At 44.3% G+C, this 24,225-nt stretch overlaps 1 protein-coding gene across 1 annotated transcript in view; it reads left to right on the top strand.

The window, feature by feature from the left end:
• Positions 1–23,992, top strand: part of Cfap61 (cilia and flagella associated protein 61) — a 295,900-nt gene extending 271,908 nt beyond the window's left edge. The window contains exons 26-27 of the mRNA XM_036186271.1: positions 11,122–11,212; positions 23,572–23,992. Of these exons, the coding sequence (XP_036042164.1) occupies positions 11,122–11,212; positions 23,572–23,772 (292 nt within the window). The 3' untranslated portion in view covers positions 23,773–23,992. The remainder of the gene's footprint in view (positions 1–11,121; positions 11,213–23,571) is intronic.
• The last annotated feature ends 233 nt before the right edge of the window (positions 23,993–24,225 follow it).

Below are 24,225 nucleotides of genomic sequence, written 5' to 3'. Positions count from 1 at the left end.
CCCTCTCTCTGTCTGGAATCCTGCCTATAATCTCCTTCCTAGCTATTAGCCATTCAGCTCTTTATTAAACCAAACACAATTACACATCTTCACACAGTGTAAAGGAGTATTCTGCAACACCTCACTGCCTCCAGTGAACCTGCTCTAGAGTATACATAGACTGTCTACAGCATGCTTATTAAACCTTTCCATAATCTTCCACAGATGGACACCTAGAACCTATCCAGAACCACTGCCTCTCACCTTGCATTGGGCTGGACATTAAAGCCTTCAGACCATCTCTCCTTCCCAGTATCCCTCACACCACTGTGGTATCCCCAAGCTACTCCTTCTGACTGGAATACCTTGATGGACATTGAGTCCTCCCAGGCTTCTGTACAGCCTGCCAAATGCCCCTGGGGTCAGCTCCCTGTGGCTTATCCATGGTACTTGTTCTCTAGGAACACAATATTATGATACTTTTTCACCGCTCTCCTTGTGGCTAACCACTCTGTATGGACCACAGCAGGTTCATCCTTGTACCTGAAATGTTTCTCTCAATGGGATTTCAACAAATACTGACTTTTTTATTTACCCCTTTAATCCATGTCAGTGCTGTGCAGAAGAAATGAAGCAAGGCCCAGAAAACTGACTTTTTAAAAAGTATTAAAAGAAACAGATGAGGGATGGGGTGTGGCACAGGGGTAGACCTTGACTGTCTGGAGTGAGGCACAGGGTTCCATCTGCCAGGAGTGCAGGAAGGCAGGGAGGAGACTGGAGACCAGAAGGGCAGAGGAAATGAAGAAAGTATTTTTTATTTAATCCAATTCTAGCCAAAATGATTGTCCTAATATTACCTAAAACTAAAAATAAATATTAATTAGATGTTATTTCTTTCCTTTGCATGGGTCTCTGAATATAGAGGGAGTTCATTCTGCACCTGCAGTACATCCTGCAGAGGGTACACTTTACAAAGGCCTGGTGGCTGCAGTGACTTGTGGTCCCCAGGCCAAACTATATGGGTCTGGGTAATTTTTGCTCTGCACCCCAGTCTTTTACTTAAAATACAGAGTTCTCCAGTGTAATCTCACATCCCTTCAAGTTGTAAAGAAAGAGCTCTAGATTTCATGGAAATGGAGAGTGCCCTTTCACTGAGAGTGAAGAGTGTCCCTCCAGTGGCCAGGCAGCTGCATCCTAGCCATTCCCTCAGGTTCGCCTGCCCCTGTGCACACAGCGTAAGTCCTCTCTGCTGTACCCTCCCAAACCTGGCTCTGTGGTCATCTCATCATTAAATGTAACACGATAAAGAAACAAAATACCTAGTGACTGCCTTCATTCCCTTTTGTTCCCTAGTAACACAAGACTTCCAAAAGGTGACAGAAATATAATGAAGAATAACTTAGGCCTTCACTTAGGTTCTCTCCATATAAACGGCATATCACACTTGCTTCATCATTTTCTCTCCCACGCACCCCTTTACACACACACACACACACACACACAAACACACATATACAAACACATACACACACACACAACATACACACACATATACACACAAACACACACAAACACATACACATATACACACACATAAACACAAACACACACACACATACACACAAACATATACACACACACAAACACATACATACACACACACAAACATACATACACATATACACACACACACACACACACACACTCTTACTCACCTTCTCCATGAAAAAGATACAACTATTTCATACGACGTGAAGGGGAGTCACTCATGTGAACCCCCTTGCTTCTGAATACTACACTGTCTTCTAAGAATTACAGCATTCTTACATTACTCCCACATGGTTCTCAGAATTGTATTTAATTTTTATTGAAATCACTTATTTATTGTATGTTGGTATGTGTGTTTAGGTGTGCATTGCCACAGCACATATATGGAGTTCAGAGGACAGCGTGTGGGAATCTCCTTCCAGCAAAGGATCCTGGAAGTCCAACTCAGATTGTTAGTATTGGTGGCAAGTGTTGTAAATCACTAAGCCACCCTTCTGGGCTAACCATCAGAATTTAAAAATGACATTACTTCAAAACAGATTTGAATCTTCAGTCCTTTGAATCTTGCTCACTGCCTTCCTCTGGCCCTTCTTCTTACGCAGGATGCCATTTGGGAACTCCTTAAATGCCATTTTTCTCAAACTTCTCCAACCAAGAACAATCCTATAGCCTTTTCTTTCCATGACTATCACTTTTGAAAGCTGTGAGTCCACCTGGTCGTGCTAGTGCACACCTTTAATCCCAGCACTCAGAAGCCAAAGGCAGGAGGATCTCTGTGAGTTAGGTGCTAGCCTGGTCTAGATCATGAATTCCAGGACAGCCAGGGTTACATTGTAAGGGGGGGGGGGGGCAAAAACCAAAAAACAAACTGCAAGTCTATGGTTCTTGCCACTCTGGTTTGTCTGTCATGTCCCCATGCTTTTCAGGTTGTATGCCTTGGAAGGAGCCCCAGGCCTGTACCCTCCTTGGCTATTGTATTAGGAGCCCTAGGATGCTGTCGCTCTTTCATTCCTCCTGTTAATGGAGTCACAGTAGAGCAGGGCTGGGCCTGCTTCCCTGGAAATGTACTCCCTTACCTTGGTAATTAGTCAGCGTCGCCTTGAGGCTGTGAAAATACCACAGTTGTCGTTGTTACCCGCCCCCCCCCCACCGCCGCCATGTTAGAGTATCGATTGGCTCTTCTAACCCGATTCAGGTATTACTGTGCTGCTGGCCAAATAGTGGCCTTCCCCTAATTCCTTATCATCCTATCTTCTCATGCTGCAGGCGGCCACAAGGAAGAAATGTCCCTCCTTTCCTCTGTGTTTATTCATTCGTTCATTCATGGTACTGTGGGCTTTGGGGTTTTCACTCTTGCACAGGTTACAATTCGTTAACCACACTGTTGTGGGGCAGATTATAGAAGCAGAAATATTCTAATTATACTTCCATCCTTCAAGCAAGGGGTGGAGTCTAGTCCTTGCCTGGTATGTGCAAGGTTTGATCCTCAGCACTGCAAAAAAGAGAAGGAGCAAAGAGAAGACATGTCTGCTCCACTGTTAGATCTGCATACCCTAACTCCCTGGAGTCAAAGATGGGGGAGAGCCGCTTCTGGTTTTTATTGTACCTACAAGACTCCCCTGAAAGCCAGGAGCACATTATTTTAAAAAGCCCATTGTGGAAGGGAATTCTGTCCAACGTGCATTCGTTACTTAACTCTTTTAAACGTGTCTGAAGTGTATCCTGTCTTCACTGGCTAATGGTATTTCTACTAAGCACTATTAAAAATGTGGAAAGCAATTAATTTAACCAAAGGGGGAAAAATGACAACAAAATCTCTTTCTGGGGTTTATGGGTCCTTGCAGCCTTGGTCTCTCAAAAGGCAATTCCTCCTGGCTCCTGTTAGTTTCCTGGGGTATTCTCTGTGCACACAGACACTTTTCCCCTTCCCTAACAGAAAATAGATAGGAAATGGGTGAGGTTGGAGCAAGGCTGAGTGGCCATGAGGCCTGACATTAGCCAGGCTCCCGGTGGCCTAATTAAAGAAAACGACTGGGCTTTCCACAAAGAGGAGCAAAGTAAGAGGGGAAGGCCAGGAAGGGAGGCCAGAGACCTAAGAGCATCCCTTTTCCTGCCGTGCTGAACTAAATGCCAACCGTGCCTCAGACCATTAGGCCTGAGCTTACATAGCATCAACATTAGTAGCTGGACAGCCATGGGCTGCTGGATTGTAGTACCGACTAGATGAATGCTCCTACTAAATGGGAGCTGTGCAAAGAAGCATCAGAGATAAAATAAGGGGGGAAGTACTTAGAACTGAAGCCCAGTCCCATCCCTGACTGCAGATGCCACCAGTGGTACCTGCCAAAGCCAGCTCCCTTCACTGTTGATGGGTGGACAGGTGATACCATACGCAGGTAAATGCCAACCGAAGCAAAATTTTTAGCTCTAAAGGCAGTGTGCATTTGTGCAGCAAAGCCATTTACCTTGCAAGGCAGACAAGGAGCCAGAGCGCTCAGGATGAAATCCAGGCCATGGAGCGCCTGCATTCCTGAGTCTTCACCCCAGCCCCCTTTCCCTGATGGTCACCATAGCGCAGTCAGCCATTTTGATTTCCTTGGCTCATTTAAGCAGGAGTGTGGAATGTCCATCACCTCAGAACAAAAATAAAACAAAAGCAAACAAAACAAGCAACAACAACAAAACCAGAGAGGACGAAGAGGGAAGAAGAAAAAGCAAATCAAGGCTTCAGCTTTATAATCGCCACTTAATTTGTTTTCTTTCTGCTGAGGCGTCAGTGCAGAGAACCCTCACAAAGACCCCTCATGACACCCCTCCTACATTTACTGCTCTATAAAATTACTGGTGAATTAATTCATGCTGATATCCCTGGAGGGAGGGAGAACAGCCCCCGAGAAAAAAACCACAACCACAGTGGCAGCTGGGTGGTAGCGGTGGCGGCGGTGGCACGCACGCGCACGCCTTTAATCCCAGCACTCAGGAGGCAGAGGCAGACAGATCTCTGTGAGTTCGAGCCCAGCCTAGTCTACAAAGCAAGTTCCAAGAAAGGCGCAAAGCTACACAGAGAAACCCTGTCTCAAAAAACCAAAAAAAAAAAAAAAAAAAAAAGAGAGAGAGAGAGAGAAAAGAAAAGAAAGAAAGAAAGAAAACCACATTGGGAAAGGAAGGCTTTCTTTGAATTAAGCAGCCAACAAGTATTTGAACAATGTCTTTAGTTTCATATTCACTCGGGAAGGGACTGGCAGCACCTTTGACTGAGGGGTAAGGTAAGGCCGTTGGGAAGGACAGCAGTGAGGAGGGTGGGCAAGGCTGAGTGGCGTCTGTGTCACCTTTAACTCTGACAGTAAAGGCTTTGAGGGAAGGACCATCACTGCACCCATTTTAGAGTTCAAAATGCTGAGACTGAGCAATGCTAGAGCCTCACTTGAGTGACACTAGTGTGTCACACATGCTAACAAGTGGCCATGCATTAATAGGAAGAAATGAGACGTCAGTAAGGAGGAACTGACTGAAGCCTGAGCAGAGGTGTGCCAGCCTGTGCCACCCAGTGGCTTCCTGTATCCACATCAGCGGGGGTAGAAAAGGAGGCTCATCATTTTGATTGGCTTTGTGATCCACAAGGATCTTAGACACATTTATTCCTCCCTCCCTCCCCGGTACTGGATTTGAACCCACAGCTCACCCATGTTAGGCATGCACTCTACAACTGAGCTACAGCCCCGGCTACAGCACATGTTCCATCTTCTAAGTTTTCCTGAGCTGGGTATCCAAGACTCTGAGAAACAGATGGACAGCAGACAGAGATACTGGCTAATTCTCTGAAAGCATGATTTCTAGTCAGCCGTAGTGGCTAACACCAGACATGGCAGGTATTCAGGTGGCGGAGGAAGATTGCTGGAGCCCAGGAGTTTCCCCACAGAGGTGTTGTACTTCTCTCTGGGGCCAGTGAGTGGGACTCCCTACAGAGATGGTGTGGATCTGCTTTCCAGGTTGTCAGAGTCCCATCCAGTGTCTTTGTGTCTGTCAATAGCCCAGGGCGCTGTGGATAAGGCTAATCAATGTCTCAATGATCGGGCCACATCGACCAGAAATGGTTACTAGGTTCCACAAGTTGACATTTCCCAGGGTTTCTTAGGTGCGGGTGTGTGGCAGGCAAAGGGACAAACAGTGGTGGGCCAAGAAGTGGAAGTCGCCTGTCCTCTTTAGATCCAGAGACTTTGTGGTTGTCTTCCACGCCCTACAGGTCCTTATGAAGGTGGCGAATCTGAGCCCTGCTCACTGTTTGTCCCGACCCTCTGCCTGTGGTTTCTAAGGAGGGATTCAGGTAGGAAGTTGTTCAGGGACTAGTCTTTCTTTTTTGTTTTGTTTTTTATTTCTTTGTTTTGGTTTTCTGGCTTTTTGAGACAGTGTCTCATTATGTAGCCCAGGCTGCCTTTAAACTTGTGGCAATCCTCCTGCCTCCACATGTAATCCCAAATGGTGGGATTACAGATGTGAGCAACCTTGTCTGGTTTTCACCACCTGTTTTTGAGTATGAATTGGGAAACAAATTGGTGCTTTTTCTTTTTAACTGACAATATTCTGGGAAAAGTAAATTTCTCCCAAACTCTTCACTAACACGACTGGGCTATGGTGTGTGGTCATGACAAGAACAGAAACAGACCTCAGCTCAGCAAGCAGGCCCAGTCCCTGACTCGCAGTGGTTCAGCTCAGGATTTTATTTACTCTCATATGGGGTCAGAGCAAGGTGCAATGAGCAGAAACTGTACTTATACATTGCATTTCAATCCATTCCAAGATCAGTGACTGGGGGCTTGACTTTCCCTGGTGACAGCTTGCCCTGCCCATAGTGTGCCTTGCACTGGATCTCCATGCTGCGTGTATGAGGTGGGTCATATTTCCCGTTGTATCTTTTCATGCTATGATGGGCTTAGCAGGATCTCCATCAAGATCCCCCTTTCCAATGAAGGAAGTTAGTTAGCTGAAGCCCAGAGATCCTTGGGGGAGGGGCACCATGACTGGTACCTTGAAGTAAAACCTCTCTCTGATGTCCTTGTATCTGAGGAAACAATCCCCATTTGACTAATCACCCTTGCAGAGGAGTTTGGTTAAATTCAACACTTGTCTAATTTTCACGAAGAGCTCAGCATCCCAGCAGCCCTGATCCCCTATCACCCATCCTGTAAGTGGATGGCTGAAGCCAAAGCTTGCCGTAGAGGAGGGGGACAGATAAGTCTGATCCCTACCTTGTCAGGAGCTTCAATCTGAGGCCCCCCTGTGCTGGCTGCTGCAGGGGCCCAGAACTCACACCCTCTGAATATGTGTGGGGGGATGGGGGGATGGGGGGTTGTTGTGATATATGATGTGTGTATGTGTGTGTTTGTGTGGTGTGTGGTGTGAATGTGTGTGTTTATATGTAATGTGTGGATGGTGTGTGTGTGTGTTTATATGTAATGTATGTGTGGGGCATTTTCTTAATTAAAAATTGATGGGGAAAGGCCCAACCTATTGTGGTGGTGCCATCCCTGGGCTGGTGGTCCTGGCTTCTGTAAGAAAGCAGGCTGTCAGCCAGGCAGTGGTGGCACTCGCCTTTAATCCCAACACTCAGGAGGCAGAGCCAGGCGGATCTCTATGAGTTCCAGGCCAGCCTGGTCTACAGAGTGAGATCCAGGTAAGGCACCAAAACTACACAGAGAAACCCTGTCTCAAAAAAACGAACAAAAAAGTAGGCTGAGCAAGCCATGAGAGCAAGCCAGTAAGCAGCACCCCTCCATGGCCTCTGCATTGGTTCTTGCCTCCAGGTTCTTGCCTTGTTTTGAGTTTCTGTCCTGACTTTCTTCAATGATGGGCTATGATGTGAAAGTGTAAGTCAAATAAACCCTTTCTCCCTAGACTTGCTTTTTTGGTCATGGTGTGTCATTGCAGCAATAAAATCCCTAACTAAGATAATCCCTTTAATCCCAGCACTTGGGAGGTAGTGACGGGTAGAGATCTGTGAGTTAAAGGCCAGCCTGGTCTACTTGGCCAGTCCAACCTAGTCAGAGCTACATAGTAAGATTGCCTGTCTCAAAAACAGAAGGGAGGGATAAGAGAATGCCTGTGAAATGAGAGAAGGGGGCATCACTGGGGGTTAAAAGACTAACACATTTCATTAGCTCGTGAGTTTTCCCATGTGCCATGCACCACCTGTTAAGGACCACTCATGAGTTTTCTTGTTTTTCACATGCAGTCTGTTATGGACCTTAGATGTCAACACATTGTCTTGCCCACATTGAATAAAGCGATCTCATTGGTGGAAACCGTGCAGGTTAATCTGCAAAATACTATATAATTGCATGAACCCATAAAGCACTGCAGTTACATTGTATTTTGATCATTCAAATAGTCTTTGTCTTCAAGTTCTTGGCATGTTTATAAATGTCTTCTCTCAGAAAAAGGAGGGAAATGACAAAACTGATACATTTCCAGAAGTAACTCAACAATAATGCATCACATATTCCTAGTGAGAGCAAAGATTTGGATGACTGTCTTGACAATTCCAGAGATGGTTCTATTGACAGTAAAATTATTGGATCTGTAAGGAAGCTCAAGATGGTGGTGCTGTAAGTGATTCTGATACTGATGAAGCTACGGACAACTGATTCTGATGGTGCTGATGAAGCTATGGACAACTGATTCTGATGATCCCAATGAAGCTACGGACAACTGATTCTGATGATCCCAATGAAGCTATGGACAACTGATACTGATGATCCCAATGAAGCTATGGACAACTGATTCTGATGATCCCAATGAAGCTATGGACAACTGATACTGATGATCCCAATGAAGCTATGGACAACTGATTCTGATGATCCCAATGAAGCTACGGACAACTGATTCTGATGATCCCAATGAAGCTATGGACAACTGATTCTGATGGTGCTGATGAAGCTACAGATAACTGTTGGTCTGAAACTGACACACCATCATGCTTACAAAAGTTTGAAGGTCAGCCAAGCGGTGGTGGCACCCGCCTTTAATCCCAGCACTCGGGAGGCAGAGGCAGGCAGATCTTTGAGAGTTGGAGGCCAGCCTGGTCTACAAAGCGAGATCCAGGAAAGATGCAAAGCTACACAGAGAAACCCTGTCTTGAAAAACAAAAAAAAAAAAGGTTGAAGGTCATGCTGGGGTCAGTACATTTCTACCTCAGTAGGACTCTGTACCCTCTGTGACTAATCTCTTTTATGGTAATTAATTGTTTGAGATATTGTGCAGCTGTCCAACTATCATGACCAAACCCAATGAACTGCAAAACACCGTCTAGAACTCTAAAGTGGTCTCTGGTTACACAGAAGGACATTCAGAAATTCCTTGGCCTAATTATTATGATGGGTGAAGCAAGAAAAGATATCTTGAAAGACTGTTAGTCAACAGATCCTTTGATATGTACCTCTATATTTCAGCATACAATGAGTCACCATAGATTTGAGCAAATAAGGACATTCTGGCATTTTGGTGATAACCCCAAAATGGACAGTTTCTTGGGGAGACTTTTCAAGATCCCACCTGTGCTGGGTTATTTTCTGCATAAATTTCAAACAATATACAAACCAAACCAACAGATGTCTTTGGATGAGGGAATGATTCCATGGAGAGAACATTTAAAATTTTGCACGTACAAACCAGTGAAAATAACAAAGTACTGTTTACTTGTTCAGATGGTGTGCAAGAGGGATACTGGCTCTATCTGCAATATGGAGATATGACAGGAAGGCTTGTGTTTGCAGTGGGCAGCTGTTGATGCTCAAAATGTGAAGAATAAATGGCTGTTGAGTCTTGGCTTTTTGAGACAGCCAGGCTGGCCACAAACTCGTCCTATGGCCCAAGTTGACCCTGAATGCCCTGGTCTCCTAATTCAGGCTCCTGAGAGCTGGGATTGCAGGTTTTCACCAACACATCCAACTCATTCTCCCTTTCTTGATGCTGTGTATCTTGGGGCATTTTGTTGTGCTTAGCCTCCTTTAGCAGAATTGCATTCTAGGCTTATGAAAGACAACTTAAAGCCATGCAGTCATAATCGGGCAGAGCAAAATGTGCACTCAGTGGGTGACCTCTCACTTGATGCCTACTGTGTGCAATTGCCAAGCTTTGTACCCATGGGATCATGGTGGATGTGACTAGACACCTCCATTAGGGGTGGGCGACCTGTCCATCCTTCCCCTACAGACTGTCACCCTGCTGTTGTGACTATCTCACCTTCCTATGTGATCCAGGCCCCTTCCTGCCTCCAGGAGTTTACACTCTTGCTTCCTACTCAGGCATGCTTTCCCCTCAGGTTTCCATGTGACTTCCTCTCCCTTCCCTTGGGTCTTGGCTCACCAAGCCATGGCCTCAGAATTAAGCCTTTCATTATCTTCCACCCCCACAGTTTCTCTGCATCATTTAGTTTTTCTCCCAATAAAGTCTTCTTTGTCTAGCATACCGTCCATTCCTTAGTATTCACAAGAATGTAAGCTCCATGTTGGAAGGGACATCTGTCCTTTGAGTCCCCACAGTTTTTCTAGTACCTGGAAGCATGGTGGGAACACTGTGGGCAACGGGTAGATGGTGTTGGTGGAGCTGAGGCTGGATGAACTACAGGTGGTGATTAAGCAGGGAATCAGGTCACAACTGAGTGCCATGCAGACCCAAGTGCAGATTCCTGTTATGTTCACCTTCTGGTGCCTGATAACCCTGGGGATTTAAACCTCTGTTGCTCCTCTGGCTGGAAACCAGTTTCTTCTTCCTGTGTGCATACCCAAGGCACCTGTGAACAATGACAGAGTCAGCAAACTGATTTTCAGAGAGGAGTGTGACATCCATGGAGTCAGGCTCAAACCCTGAGGGAGTTTGGTTTCCTGTCCCAAGATGCTTCACATTACAATATAGGAAAGGTTAAAATTCAGTAAATGTGCTTGGTTGTCACAAAAAATGTATCAGATTTTCCATGAATGTATCACATTTTCGGGGATCACTGTGAAGGACGGAGGGCCGTGTTGTTTTCCATATAAAGTGGGCATCTGTTCAGCCTCCAGTGACCAGTTAGTAGCCTGCACACAAAAGCACAGCCGCCCTGCACTCGGTTCAGGTAAGCATCAACTGAGCTGTGCAGAGGCCAGGCTGCGACACTGAGGTGGCCTGTTTTCTGCTCATTATTAATCCAGAAACCTTAATGACGAACAACATTTGTGTTATTTTCTACCCAAATTTAATCTGTTCATGCAGCAGTTCAGTCAATCCTGCAATCTGTTTTTCTCAAATGAGGGCAGATAATGGAGACGCCGTTCTTTACAAGTCTTCAGGCTTTTAAATTCTGATAAAATCAGGATTCTTCACTGGGTCCTGCCCCAGCTCTGAATTAAACCACTTTAAATGTAATTACGGAACCTGGCCTTCCATCAGGAACATCCATTTAAAACATTGATTGGCCAGGCTGCTCTGCGAGGCTCTTTATGAGCAAACGATTGCAATGGGGCCAGAACTGTAATTTATCAAGGCAAAAAAGCAGGTAAATACTTTATTAGTGGTAATGAGAGGGTTGCCAGCTAACTGAATCTCTTCTTCCCTTACCAGCTACTTCACGGAGCCGTGGTGCATGGCCATCTTCCACGATCGTTTTATTGATCTCAGGAAGGAGTTGCGCCAAATCTTAAACTCCAAGCAGGTAAGAGTGATTAATGGATATGTGGGTGTTATTCCTTGCAAATTGTAAGCAGTTGACAGCCGATGATCATTTGGACTTTCCCCTACATTCCCATCTCACAGTGGGATTTTTTTTTTAGCACCCCTGTACTTCCTTAAATAAACTCTGGAGTCTATAAATGTTCAGGGGTAGTGACTTTCCTCAAATCCTTTTCTGGACAGTACATTGCATTTGCATTTTTTGTAAGTAGCTTTATCTTCATGATTGGATAACTATGTTGACTGAAAACTAGATATAAATGTTTTTTTACCTGCTGCCCAAAATGAAAATTGCATTCCTTTAGTTTTCTGTCTGTTATTGCTGAGGGTACATGTGCGTGCATGTGTGTGTGTGCGTGCCTGTGCTTAACAAAAATAAAAATGCCAGGTCTGGTGACCTGTGTCTCTAATGCGGCTCTTTGGCAATGAAGCAGGAAGCTTGGGAATTCACAATGATTCTCTGCTACATAGTAAGTTCCAGACTTGCCTAAGCTACACAAGACTGTCTCAAAAGCCCTGCCTCCCCCACCCAACCAAAAAAATAGAAAGAAAGAAAGAAAGAAAGAAAGAAAGAAAGAAAGAAAGAAAGAAAGAACCAAGAGAATCACCTCAATGTCAGAATACACTAATTTTATAACTAACACATCTACATAATAAGTAGAGAATTATCTGTAAGTTAGACTCAATGTCCCAGAGGCTCCATGCTCAGCACATACCTCTGTGGAGAAAAGGAGGTATTTGTGAGACTTCATGTTAAAAGTCTGAGGAAAGTTAGTATCTTTTCTCAAAGAGGCAGAATATCCATCCCAGACTCCACCTTGATGCAGAGAGACAACATGCCTGGGCCTTTATCGGTGTCTGTCTCATTCTGATAGCTTAATAGACAATTCCTATGTCCTCTTCTGTCATGGAGTCTTCAGCCTTGCATGTCCTGTGGTAGAGCCACCACGCTGGACAGCCTAGATGAAGTTGTTTATGTAGCCCTTACCATACTCTAGCCCCCCAGCTTACACCATCTCACTTAATGTAACAAAACCCTGTAAGGTGGGCGGGAGGAACCTCCTAGACCTTACACCAATGGAGACACTGACATCAAATAACCCATGAGAGGTTAGCTACATGGCAGTCTGGTAAACAAGCTTCCAACTCAAAGCTCTTACTCTCCAGCTGGGTTGGGAGGCCCAGGGCCGTACAGGGTCAGATCACTGTCTCATCTTCACCCTCCATTTCCAATGCAACTCCTCGGGAGCCTGTTCTGAAATGGAGGCGATTTACTAATCTGAACTAGATTCCAATCGGAAGCATAGATTTAGAGTTTAAATCAAAATTGGCATGCTTTTGGGTCCACACAGGTTAAAGCCCGGCAGGTCAATGTCAGTAGGAAATATTTACATTAAAGAGTCAAAGACTCCTCCATAAGCATGGATGCTTCTCTTCAGTCCCACATGGCCTTGAGGGAGAAGCAACGTGAGTAAACGTGAAAGTCAGATAGTGCTGAAGTCATTCCAACTGGAGTGATTTATAGACACTCCCTGAACCCAACTCAGGTACCCTAAGGATTCTGAAGCATGTGTTCAGATGCCTGCGTCCCTTCTATAGACTAGAGCAGTGTCTGCATAGAACCTCTTCTGCATACATCAGATCGTCTCTAGATTCCTTAAATTGCCTACCAAAACGGTGTGGAGAATTTAAAGAATAATGAAAAGAATAATACATGGACACTGCCAACATAGGTGTAATTTTTTCCAAGTAATTTCGGTCCCTTGTTCATTGAATCTGCTGGTGTGGAGCTGCTGGTGTGGCTATGGAGAGCCAACTATATTAAAGATGGATGGGTACAGGGCACACAGGCACTGAGCTCCATCCTGGAGCCTGGAGAAGGTCAGCTCAGGTTGAGATCTGAACCACCATTGCAAACCTAGTGTCTCTAGATGTCCAGCGCCTTGGACACCTCCCCTCCTGTCACTGGAGCAAAGATTCATCTGTCCCGGAGTGATGCCACTGAAGCTTTTTTTTTTTTTAATTTAAAAAAATATATATTTATTTTGAGTGTTCTCTCTACGTAGTTTTGGCTGCTCCTGGAACTCGCTATGTAGACCAGGCAGGCTTCAAATTTACAGAGATCTTTCTGCCTCTGCCTCTGCCTCTGTCTCCTTAGTACTGTGATTAAACACGTGTTTGTTTGTTTGTTTTTTAATATTTATTAATGGGATTTTATTTTTTTCCTTTTTTTAATTTATTATATTTGTGTTTTAATTTTACACATTAGCCATGGGTTCCCCTGTCCTCCCCCCTCCCGCCCCACCCCTACCTTTCCCCATCCCCTCCCCTCCATTCCCATGTCCTCCAGGGCCAAGACTCCCCTGGGGATTCATTTAAACCTGGTGGATTCAGTACAGGCAGGTCCAGTCCCCTCCTTCCAGGATGATCAAAGTGTCCCTGTGTAAGCCCAAGGTTCCAAACAGCCAGCTCAAGCACTAAGGACAGGTCCGGGTCCCACTGCCTGGGTGCCTCCCACTGAAGCTTTTTTAACCCCACACTTGAGCTCCTTGGTTAATGCTTTGCACAGCACTCATGGGTTTTAGGATATACATAGTGTTTTCTTGTTAGTAGCCTGTTTCTGAGGTAAATACTGGAAAGCAGAGAGCTTAAAAATATTTTAGCATAATTGTTACCAACAGACCATATCTTCTTCAATAAAATTCAATTTCCTAAAACATCAATTTTCCTGGGTTTAGAGGAATGAGAGAAGCCTGGGTGAGCAGGTGAACACAGAGGATCCCTTAGGACAACGAGACTATTCTGTATGATACCATGCCATTTACACCACGGTCTACACTCACAAAATACTGGACACAAGGAATGCACTTAAGCATTAACAATAATGCATCAATATCGGAGCAAATGTTGAGAAAAAAGAAATGGAAGCTGTTAAACTTAGTGACACCCATCACGTTCGACAGGACTCCTCAAGGGTCCCTCAGATTTTCATCCACAACCTGACATCGGCCGTGAGCCAGTTTGCTGTGCCGACTCAGGACAGGAGCAGCTTTTGACCTATGCCAACAAGCATAGGGTTTCTAGCCAGAGAGTGTGGCTGCCTCCATGAGGGGCTAAGGGAAGAACCTCACTGGGTACTGTTATGCTTTTAGCCTTTCCATTCGCCAAGTGGGAAAGCCACACGGAGAGGTGGTGTGTAGTATGGTGTCTACCGCTATTCAAATTTAGGGTCACTTTGGAGAAACCTCAGATAGCCACAGAACAAGGCCTAGCTGTTCCTTCTAGACAGACATCAAAGAGGGGCAAAAGGACATGTGCAAGCCTGTGGGAGGGAGCAAAGGACGGTTCTGCTCATGCCAGCCACCACCAACTGAGGGTGGGGATAACCGCCACAGCACTGGAACTGGCAGGGCAACTGATGGCCACACGGAGAGACAGGGGTTTCATTTATGAGTCTGACAACAGAAAAATAAAAACGGTGGCTACATTGAAGAATAACAGTAATCCTTATTCCTAAATATCGAGACGTTTGAACCCATTTTTATATCCCTTTTTGATTCAACGCCAAAGTAGACCAGGATCTGAAACATGAAGTATAGTGTCCCTGGCACTTCAGTTTTTAATGATAAATTGAGAACATCACATTTTATCTATAGATGAAGCCTATGAGTCACTGGCCATAGTCAAATTTTGAAAGTCAAAAATCACTCTTCTAATTCCTTTAAGAAAAAAGTAACATATGCAGCCTTCGTAGTAGAGCCCCCAAATATCTGAAGCAAAGTTGATGGGCTGGAAAATAAGTGTAAGTAAGGCTTGGATATTTCAGTATATCACTTTGAGCAATGTTGAGACCAGGCTTCCGGCAAGGAGGAGGAGGATTTCACAGTGCTATGACCCATGTGGAGCCAGCACATCTGCACAGGACAGCTGTTCGGCAGCACTGGAGAACACCTTTTCCAGGATAGGACATTCAGGGCCACAGAACTCCTGTCGATAATGTTAAGATATCCAAACCGCTTGCAGTGCAGTTTTAAGAAACCAGTGAGTAGCCAGGTGGTAGTGGTACACACCTTTAATCCCAGCACTCAGGAGGCAGAGGCAGGCAGAGTTCTGTGAGTTCGAGGCCAGCCTCGTCTACAGAGCAAGATTCAGGACAGGCACCAAGACTACACAGAGAAACCCTGCCTCAAAACAAAAAAGAAACCAGTGAGTTGGTCAAAGCAGACTACAGAAGGGACATTAGAGATACTTAGAGGTGAGTGCACATGGAAACACCATTCACAACAGTGTTTGCAGAAAGAGTTCTCAGAGAGAATTTGTAGATACAAATGTTGACTTTTTAAACAGGAAGGGTTGGGCTGGAGAGATAGCAAAGGGGTTAAGAGTGCCTGGAGTTCTTCCAGAGGAGCCGAGTTCTGTTCCCAGCAGCCATGTCAGGAAGCTCATAGCCATCTGTAACTCCAGTTCCAGGGGATCTGACACTCTTGTTTTGGCCTCTGCAGAAGGAGCCTGCACGCACACGCATGCATGCACACACACACACACACACACACACACACACACACACACACACACTCATACACATAAATGAATACAAAAAATTGAGAGATTTCAAATAATAATCCAGCGTCATACCTCCATAAGGAACTAAAGTAAGACAACAAATTAATTCAATATCTGAAGAGAGGAAAGGAGGGAGGGAGGAAGGGAGGGAGGGAGGGAGGAAGGAAGGAAGGAAGGAAGGAAGGAAGGAAGGAAGGAAGGGTTTTTTCAAAACAGAGCAGAGAAAAGTGAAATGGAGACTAGAAAAATAATAGCCAATGAGAACAAAATCCGTTGTTTGAAAGATCAACAAAGTCAAGACATTTCCATAGGCTTATGAAAATGAGAAAGGATTTTAAGAGACTATACTGAACAATCCTGTGCCATCAACTAGAAGATACCCGGATGAGAACGACAGACACACTCCTAGAAACCCAGAACCTGGAAAACTGACCCAAGAAGAACCAGAAAATCCCCACAGATCTATAACAAAGCCATTGAATCAATAAGGAAGACCTCTCACCGGGCAGGGGATGTGGCCTGGTCAGTAAGTGGTGGCTATGTAAGCCCACGGGCCTGAGTGAATCCCCAGAACCCACATAGAAAGCCAGGAGACATGGCATGTCCTTGTAATCCCAGTGCTAGGAGAGCAGAGTATTCTGCAGTGAGGTGAGAAAGAGAGCAGTGTCATCTCATCTGAGAACACCAGGTATGGTGTCCAACACCTGCAATCACAGTACTGGGGAGGGTGGGACCAGGGGCTGAGGCATCCAGGAGTCAAGGTCATCCTCCGCTATATAGCAAGTTTTAAGATACCCTCTACATGATATATGAGCTGTTGTTTCGACAACAGAAAATAAAAGAAATAAAGGGAGGGAGGAAGAAAGGGAGAGAAGGAAATAAGGAAAATGAAGATAAATTCCATAGTTGACCGACTAGCAGTAGTATCTGTAGAGAGATGGCTCCATGGCTAAGAGGGAACCCAAGTTCATATCCAAGCACTCATGTCAGGCTGTTCACAACTCCCTGTAACTCCAGCTCCAGTGGATCCTGTGCCTTCAGCTGGCCTCCATGGGCATACCCATACAAGTGGCATTCATTTGCACAGACATACAGACATTTTTTTTAAAAACTAGCAGTAAAAGGAAATGTCCCCCTCCTGATAAATTATGAAAAATCTACAGCTAACATCAGACTAGGTGGTGAGTAACTGAAAGCTGAAGGCTTACCCTTGAGGTCTGGAGTTAGGCAAAGATGTCTCCATCTACCATTTATGTTCAACACTGCCCTGCAAGACAATTAGAGACTGTCCAGACAGAGCGACGAAACAAGGAAGAGGAAAGAAGAGGCACCTGCCTTGGGAAGGCGTAAGTGAAACTATGGCTTTTCCCAGATGATACAATTCTAACGAATCCAGAAAATAATAAAGCTAATAAATGCACTTGGCAAAATTGCAAGATACAAGATCAACGCACACAGTCAGCTGTCTACATTAATAGAGAATGAAATGAATGGGAAGGAAATGAAGAAAATAGTTCCACTTGTAGTAACGTGAAAAAGAATAAAATACTTGGGAATCTATTTAATTAAAGCAGTACAACACTGGACACTGTGAAAGCTACACAATGTCCTGGAAGATTCAGAGGTCTAAATAAATAGAAGGACATCGTGTTCACAGGCTTAGAGACAGTTCTGTTAAGATGACAGCATCACCCAAAACATTCTACAGATGCAGTGAAATTCTACCAAAATCCCAAAGGCATTTTTTATGGACATAGAAAGGTTCATATAGAAATACAAGAGATTTCAAGTGGCCAAAACTGTCTTCTGGGAAGAGCAGAATAAAGGGGAAGGCTTCACACTTTCTGACTTCAAGCCTTACTTCAAAGCAACAGTAACAAACCAGTGTGGCACTTCCTAAGGACAGCCTCAGAGATCGACAGAAGAAAACGAAAGTTCTGGAGGTAGCCAGGCACTAGAGCGCATACTGGAATTCTGCCCAGCATTTGAGATGTTGAGGCAGGAGGATCAAGGCCAGTCTCAGTTATACAGTGAGTCCCAGGAATAAACAAATAAACAAGCAAACAAATAAGTATGGGTCCACACATAAGCTCATTTACATGAGAAGATGTTCAATGATATTAAGCATTAGGGCAATAAAAATCAGAACAATGGCATACCACTACACATTCACTGGGGTGACTATAATAAAAAAATAAAATAAAATAAAAAAGGACAAGACTAGAGAGAGATGACCCAGAAGTTAAGAGTTCTTCCAGAAGACCTTAGTTTGATTCCCAGCACCCACCTGTCAGCCCCTAATTGTCAGTAACTCCAGGTCCAAGGGATCTGACGCCTTCTTCTGGACTCTACCTGGATCAGACACATACATGGTGTACATGTGGGTGAAACACTCTTGAAAATAAGTCTTTTTCTAAAAAGACACTAAATGTGGGGGGAAAAGCATCCTTACCTAGCTGCTAGTGAGAATGTAAAGTTAAGCAGCCACTATGAAAAATTATTTGATTCCTAAAAGCGTTACAGAGAATTATCCTCTGGCCCAGCAACTGTACTTTTAGGTATCAGTTTCTTTGAAGACTTGAAAGGTATTCAAATGAATGCTTGTACACAACATTCAAAGCACTCAGAACAGCTAGACAGAGGGAGCCACCCACATGTCCGTCAGCATATTGATGGATAAACAAATTGGTCTCTTCACACATGTGATAATACTCAGCCATGAAATTAAAAAAAAAAAAAATTAGCCCCCAAATCATCTTCCAGGACAAAAGCAGTGTGAGCTTCCCAGCAGAGACATGACCTCCTATCCCACAGTACAAGCTCACGGTTAGCATCATAGTCAGAGATCAGGGATAGGAAAAGAACACCCATTCTTGCCAATTCCATTAGATAATAATGAAATATTCCGGCCAGAGTTCCCAGCCAGAGCAATTAGGCAAGAAAATGAAATGGGTGACTTCTGTGTTGGTTACTCTTCTGCTGCTGTGTGAGAGAAAATACCATGACCAGAAGGAACTTAGGAAAGAAAAAGGGTTCTTTTTTCTTTCCTTCATTCCCTCCTTCCTTCCTCCCTTTCTTTCTTTTTCTTTTTTTTCTCCATAAAGTTCTAGAAGAACTTAGAACAGCAGCAGGTGGTCAGAGCAGGAAGCTGGGTGCTCAACCCAGTTAGAACAGATAAATGAAGACTGGGAGTGTGGAAGACAGACTGGGAGTGTGACTCCATGGTATGTGCCGGGCTCCAGGTTCTGTTCCCAGCAGCACACACATGAGAGAGAGAGAGAGACAGAGACAGAGACGAGAAAAGCCACCTGATTAACAAAGCCAGTAAGTGGCAGGTCAGAAAAGCAAAGCACTGACAGTGATCTTACTAGAAAAGAAATTAAGAAAATAATCTTGTTTACAATAGCATTAAGAAAAATCAGAGTGGCTATATCCAAGGACATGGAGCCTATAAACCAAAAACAGAAAGGCATAAACATTGGTACCTGAGCCTCAGCACCCCGACCTTCACCCCACCCCACACCCCTTCAACAACAACAACAAATAAGGTCACCCAACCAAGGAGCACGTCCCACATTGATGAGAGCAGCTGCCCTCAGCTCTGGCAGATCTGCCTCCTGATTCAACTGCAGCAGGCCCCAGGGCTCTCTCTTCTCAGCCTCCAGCCACCCTCTAGTCCTTTTCAGTCAGTAGCTCCAGGATAAGATGCCTGCCACCTCCTGACTTCAGGCCCAGCCAACACGTCTTCCTGTAATGGAAACAGTGGCCACCCTAACTGGTCAGGTTAGCTCCTCTAGTCATTCCCTTGTCCACTACCTAGGGTCCTTGTGTCTGAGGGCTTCCTACACCTACCTCATCCTGGGCTCTGTTTCAGCAACTCAACATGGCTCTAGAATGTGTGGGCCATTTCCTCCAGAATCATCCACAATCCATTAGGCAACCACCCTGGTGGCCACGTGCTTCCCAGAACAGCAGACACCAAATGGAGATAATGGGAGAAAGCCTGGGTGCAGTGGAAGGTTCTGTGGAAGCTGCCAGGGTCTTATAAGGAACAGTCAGTCAGGCTGCTGTGGACCATCTGCTCTGGGTCTACCCAGCAGATCTCCATCTCTGTAACCCCCTGGACAGCCACCACCTTGATGAGCAGGTGATACTCCTCAAGAGAGGATGGAGGTACCCATACTGCCTCTGCCAGCTGGTGGCCTCAGGCCTGGCCAGCAAGTGTCTCCAGAAAAGGCCATCCCCAAGCAGGTGTGAGAGTCCCAACATGCAGTTTCCTCTGTGGCCTCTCTACAGATCCTTCTAGCACCATACAGCCTTTCAGACACCCAAGACTTGAGCCAAAGGAAATAAAGAAGCAGAAGATGACACAAGCAAATAGAACACATGTCGATATCACCCACAGCAACACAAGATTTAGTGTTATCCCTAGAAAAATTCCAGTGTCTGTTTGCATAGGAACAGGAAAAAACTCTCAGATTTATATGGAACCACAGAAGACCAAAATAATCTTGAGAGGGAAAAAAAGAAAAAGTAAAGCTGGAAACACCATGCTACCTAATTCTGAAATACATGTCAATGCTACAGTAACCAACACAGCATGGTGCTAGAATACAAACAAATACACTGGCCAACAGGACGGGAATCAGAGCCCAGAAATAAGCCCAGGCATTCAATCTGCTGGAAGGATTCCTTTTTAAAATTTTTATATTTCCTTTGGCACCTTCATACATGAATACAATGTATTTAATTCACTGATTTTAAGGTGTTTTGTTAGTTTTTTAATTTTTATTTTCCATCTGAGTGTTTTGCCTGCATGAGTATCTGTGTGCACCACTTGCATGCCTAGTTCCCAAAGGGGCCAAAAGAGGGCATCAGATCACCTAGAACTGGAGTTTAGACATGTTAGCCACCATGTGAGTGCTGGGAATCAAACTCTGGTCCTTTGGGAAAGTAGCCATTGATCTTAACCACTGAACCATCTTTCCATCCTCCTAGTCAATTGATTTTTCTTCCTTTCTTCCTTTCTTCCTTTCTTCCTTTCTTCCTTTCTTTCTTTCTTTCTTTTTTTTTTTTTTTTTTTTTTTTTTTTAAGAAAGATGCCATACAATGGAGACAGGACAGATTCTGCTAAGGACAATGAGAAAATTAGACACTCACATATGAAAGAACAACAACAAATGGTGTTCTTATCAGAACACTTATAAAATAGAAACCACAGAATTCCTAGAAGAAAACAAGAGGAAGAGGAAGACTCCTTGATATCTGGGCAAGAATTTTCTAGATATGACCCAAGCACAGGCAAGAAAAGCAGAAATAAGGAAGTGGGTCTAGGTCAAACTGAACAGCTTCCCCACAGCAAAGAGATGGTGACCAGAATCCATACAACCCACAGGTTGTGAGAAAGTATTTGCAATCACACACTGGATAAGGGCCCAATATCGATAGTACATGAGCAACTTAATCAGTTTGATAACAAAACAAATAACTGATTTTTTAAAATAAGTAAATGATCTAAACAGGCATTTGTCAAAAGGAAGCCTACAGATTGTCAGGAGGTAAACATAAAAACAATGGTTAACACCAGCAAGGATTGAAAAGTAAAAACACAGCAAGTTACCTCCAGACCCTGTAGGAATTTTTGTTATAAAATGCTGGAGGTAAGGACTGTGAAGACACAGACAAAAGAAGCTTATTGAACACTGTTGGTGGGAATGTAAGTGAAGGCCATCTTGGAAAGTAGTACAGAGGTCACAGGTGGAGTCACCGTGTAATCAACAGATCCACTTCTGAGTATATCTCCAGAGGAGTTCATAATGAAATTGGTGTGTGGAAGGCATGTCTACACTCCGTATTCACTGTAGTATCAATAACCAAGATACAGAAATAGCCTAGTTACCCACTCATGGGTTAATGGAAAACAAAAATAGGGTCTGTATACATAGTAGAATACTATTCAGCCCTAAAGTGAATTGTTCTATGCAACAATGTAGATTAACCTGTTGCCAAGTGAAAGAAGCCAGGCTCTTCATAATTTCACTTACAAAATCTGAAGAGCATAGAATGGTGGTTGCAGGTAGCTGGCCAGACTAGGAGAATGGGGGAAGGGGAGATGTTTTGACAAGAGCAAGTTTTAGTCACCTATTGTACAGCCTGGTAACTGATGCTAATAATAATGTACAGTTGTTTCAGAATTGTCGTACGGGTGGTTTTAAATGTTCTTACCACAGAGATGGTGAGTATATACAACAATGGATATGTTAATTGGCCTTAATCATCTCACAATGTATATATGCATCATAACATTACATGGTACCCCATAAATATACATGATTATTATGAGCTAAAAATTAGATTTAAATATAAGGGAATTTTAAAAAGCAAAGACATTATGCTAAGTGAAAGAAACCAAATACAATAGATCACATAAGACATTGGGCACTCTAAGGTTTGCTGGGGGCAGGTAAACACAATTGAGAGGAGAGGTCACAGGTGCCACTCTGTGACCTTCCCCTGCCCTTCCCCACTGTAGAACAGCCTTGTACAGTAACAAGCCCCACTTTCTAATAGTTCAATGTTTGATGCTGGTCAGATAGAATCCTCCAGAAATACTGAAGAAAGAACCAGCTTCATGAAGACAGCAGGCTGTGTCCAAGGATTGTGCCTGCACTTTGATGTTTCCAGCGCTCCAGCTCTGGGTTCCAGGCATCAGTTGCCTTTCTCCAACCCACCATTCAGCTTTCAATCTCCATTTCTGTCATACCCCATTTCATGTCATTCTGTTCTAAATGCCATGTTTATAATCTCTCAAACCTGGTCATATTTTGTTGAAATAGCCAGACGATAATGTGCATCCACAGAGCTGAGTCTTCTATCTGATGGTCCAATAGAACCCCACAATTAACTCCAACTTCTTTTCTATTTGAAATACATGGGGATGTTAGAAGTTGATGTAAATACACTGTGACTTTTGTTTGAGGGGATGATCAGTAGTCACCATGCTGGCAAGATCACACAGCTCAAAATCCTTAACGACAACCCTGCTGTCGATGGACAGGGCCCCACAACAAGGGCCACCTATGGGATCTGAGTGGTGGGCACCCGGCAGTGCAGCCTGTCAAAATGTATTTTGAAATTTTTACAAGATGTCGGAAAACCTCTACTCTTTGTAGACTGTGCGTAGTCTAAAAGGACTTTATTCTTTCTGACTCCTATGTTGAAGGATGTTATAGAAAAAAATGTACTGATAACTTATTCTGAAGGTCTTAAACTCTACCCCTTAGCAAGACCCACCAAAAATCTAGGGGTTTTCATGTCCAAAATGTTAAAGCAAGTAGATAACGTTTATCTGAAAAACTAAAGGCTTACCATTATCATCCTTGATGACATCATGCTACATTATAAAAATAATCCTTCTGTAAAAACATAAGCAGTGTGTGGCTGCAGTTGTCTGAGGTGCCCTGGAAAGGAGCCAGGGACTGGGGTTGGGTAGGGACAGGACTGCATGTTCCTGCTAACGGAGATGGATTCTGTCATCCAGGATTCAGACTCTGCAGACAGACAGACAGATGATGGTGGTTGTACAGTGGTGTGAGTGAACTGAACTGTCCACTGAAAATGATAAGAACAATAGTGTGCATTGCCTGTGTCTTGTCATCTTTATGAATAGTTTCTGCAAAGCTAGAAAAAGCCCCCATCCTTGGGGAGCTGACACTGCCCTGTTCTGGTGGTGCTGAGTCCCAGGATGCTCTGACTTTGTCCTCTTAACTGCATTCACAGGAGATAGACATACCTTCCATGGAGCAGCTAGCCTACAAGATAGAGGATGAGGAAATAAACCTGAATGAGAAGCCCCAGAAATACCTCCAAAGGGTTTTCGAGGATTCCATCTACAAAAACCTGCTGGAGAAGAGCATCCTGGATTACCTTCATTACAACAAGTACCACCTGCCCATGTATGCGTGGCCAGGCATCATTTAGCTGTGGCCAGAGGCCCCCTGGCATCACTTCCTAGCTCAGGTCAGCCAAGTGCTCAGCAGACAAGTCCCCTTGCCCCTCCCCCAATCCCCGCTCTTCCTCCTGTGGTTTCCTGGTGTTCCAGTAGGTGGCGCTTGTCTGTGTGGCACTGCTAAACCAGGGAGCTTTACAAACAGGCATGTTCTGTGCAGAATAATCCACTCTAGCAATAAAATGAACTCCTACTGAGCAAAACTTGTTTTTACCTTTGTGTGAGTCTGTTTGAGTTCCCGAAGTGTTCTGGTGGCAGTTTCATTAGCTCTTCCTATGCGTACCAAGTAATAGTGGGTAATACAAAAATAAAATAATGTGCCCAGAATGGAAAATTGGTAAGCAGACAAGGAGAAATTAAATCTGTCATCTACCCTCAGGAGGACTAGGTGGAACATTCCTGACCTTTTGAAACCAAGGAGACTA

The sequence above is a fragment of the Onychomys torridus genome, chromosome 4, assembly GCF_903995425.1.
Source record: "Onychomys torridus chromosome 4, mOncTor1.1, whole genome shotgun sequence".
In the NCBI taxonomy this organism is placed as follows: Eukaryota; Metazoa; Chordata; class Mammalia; order Rodentia; family Cricetidae; genus Onychomys; species Onychomys torridus.
This window is presented reverse-complemented; position numbering and strand designations above follow the sequence as displayed.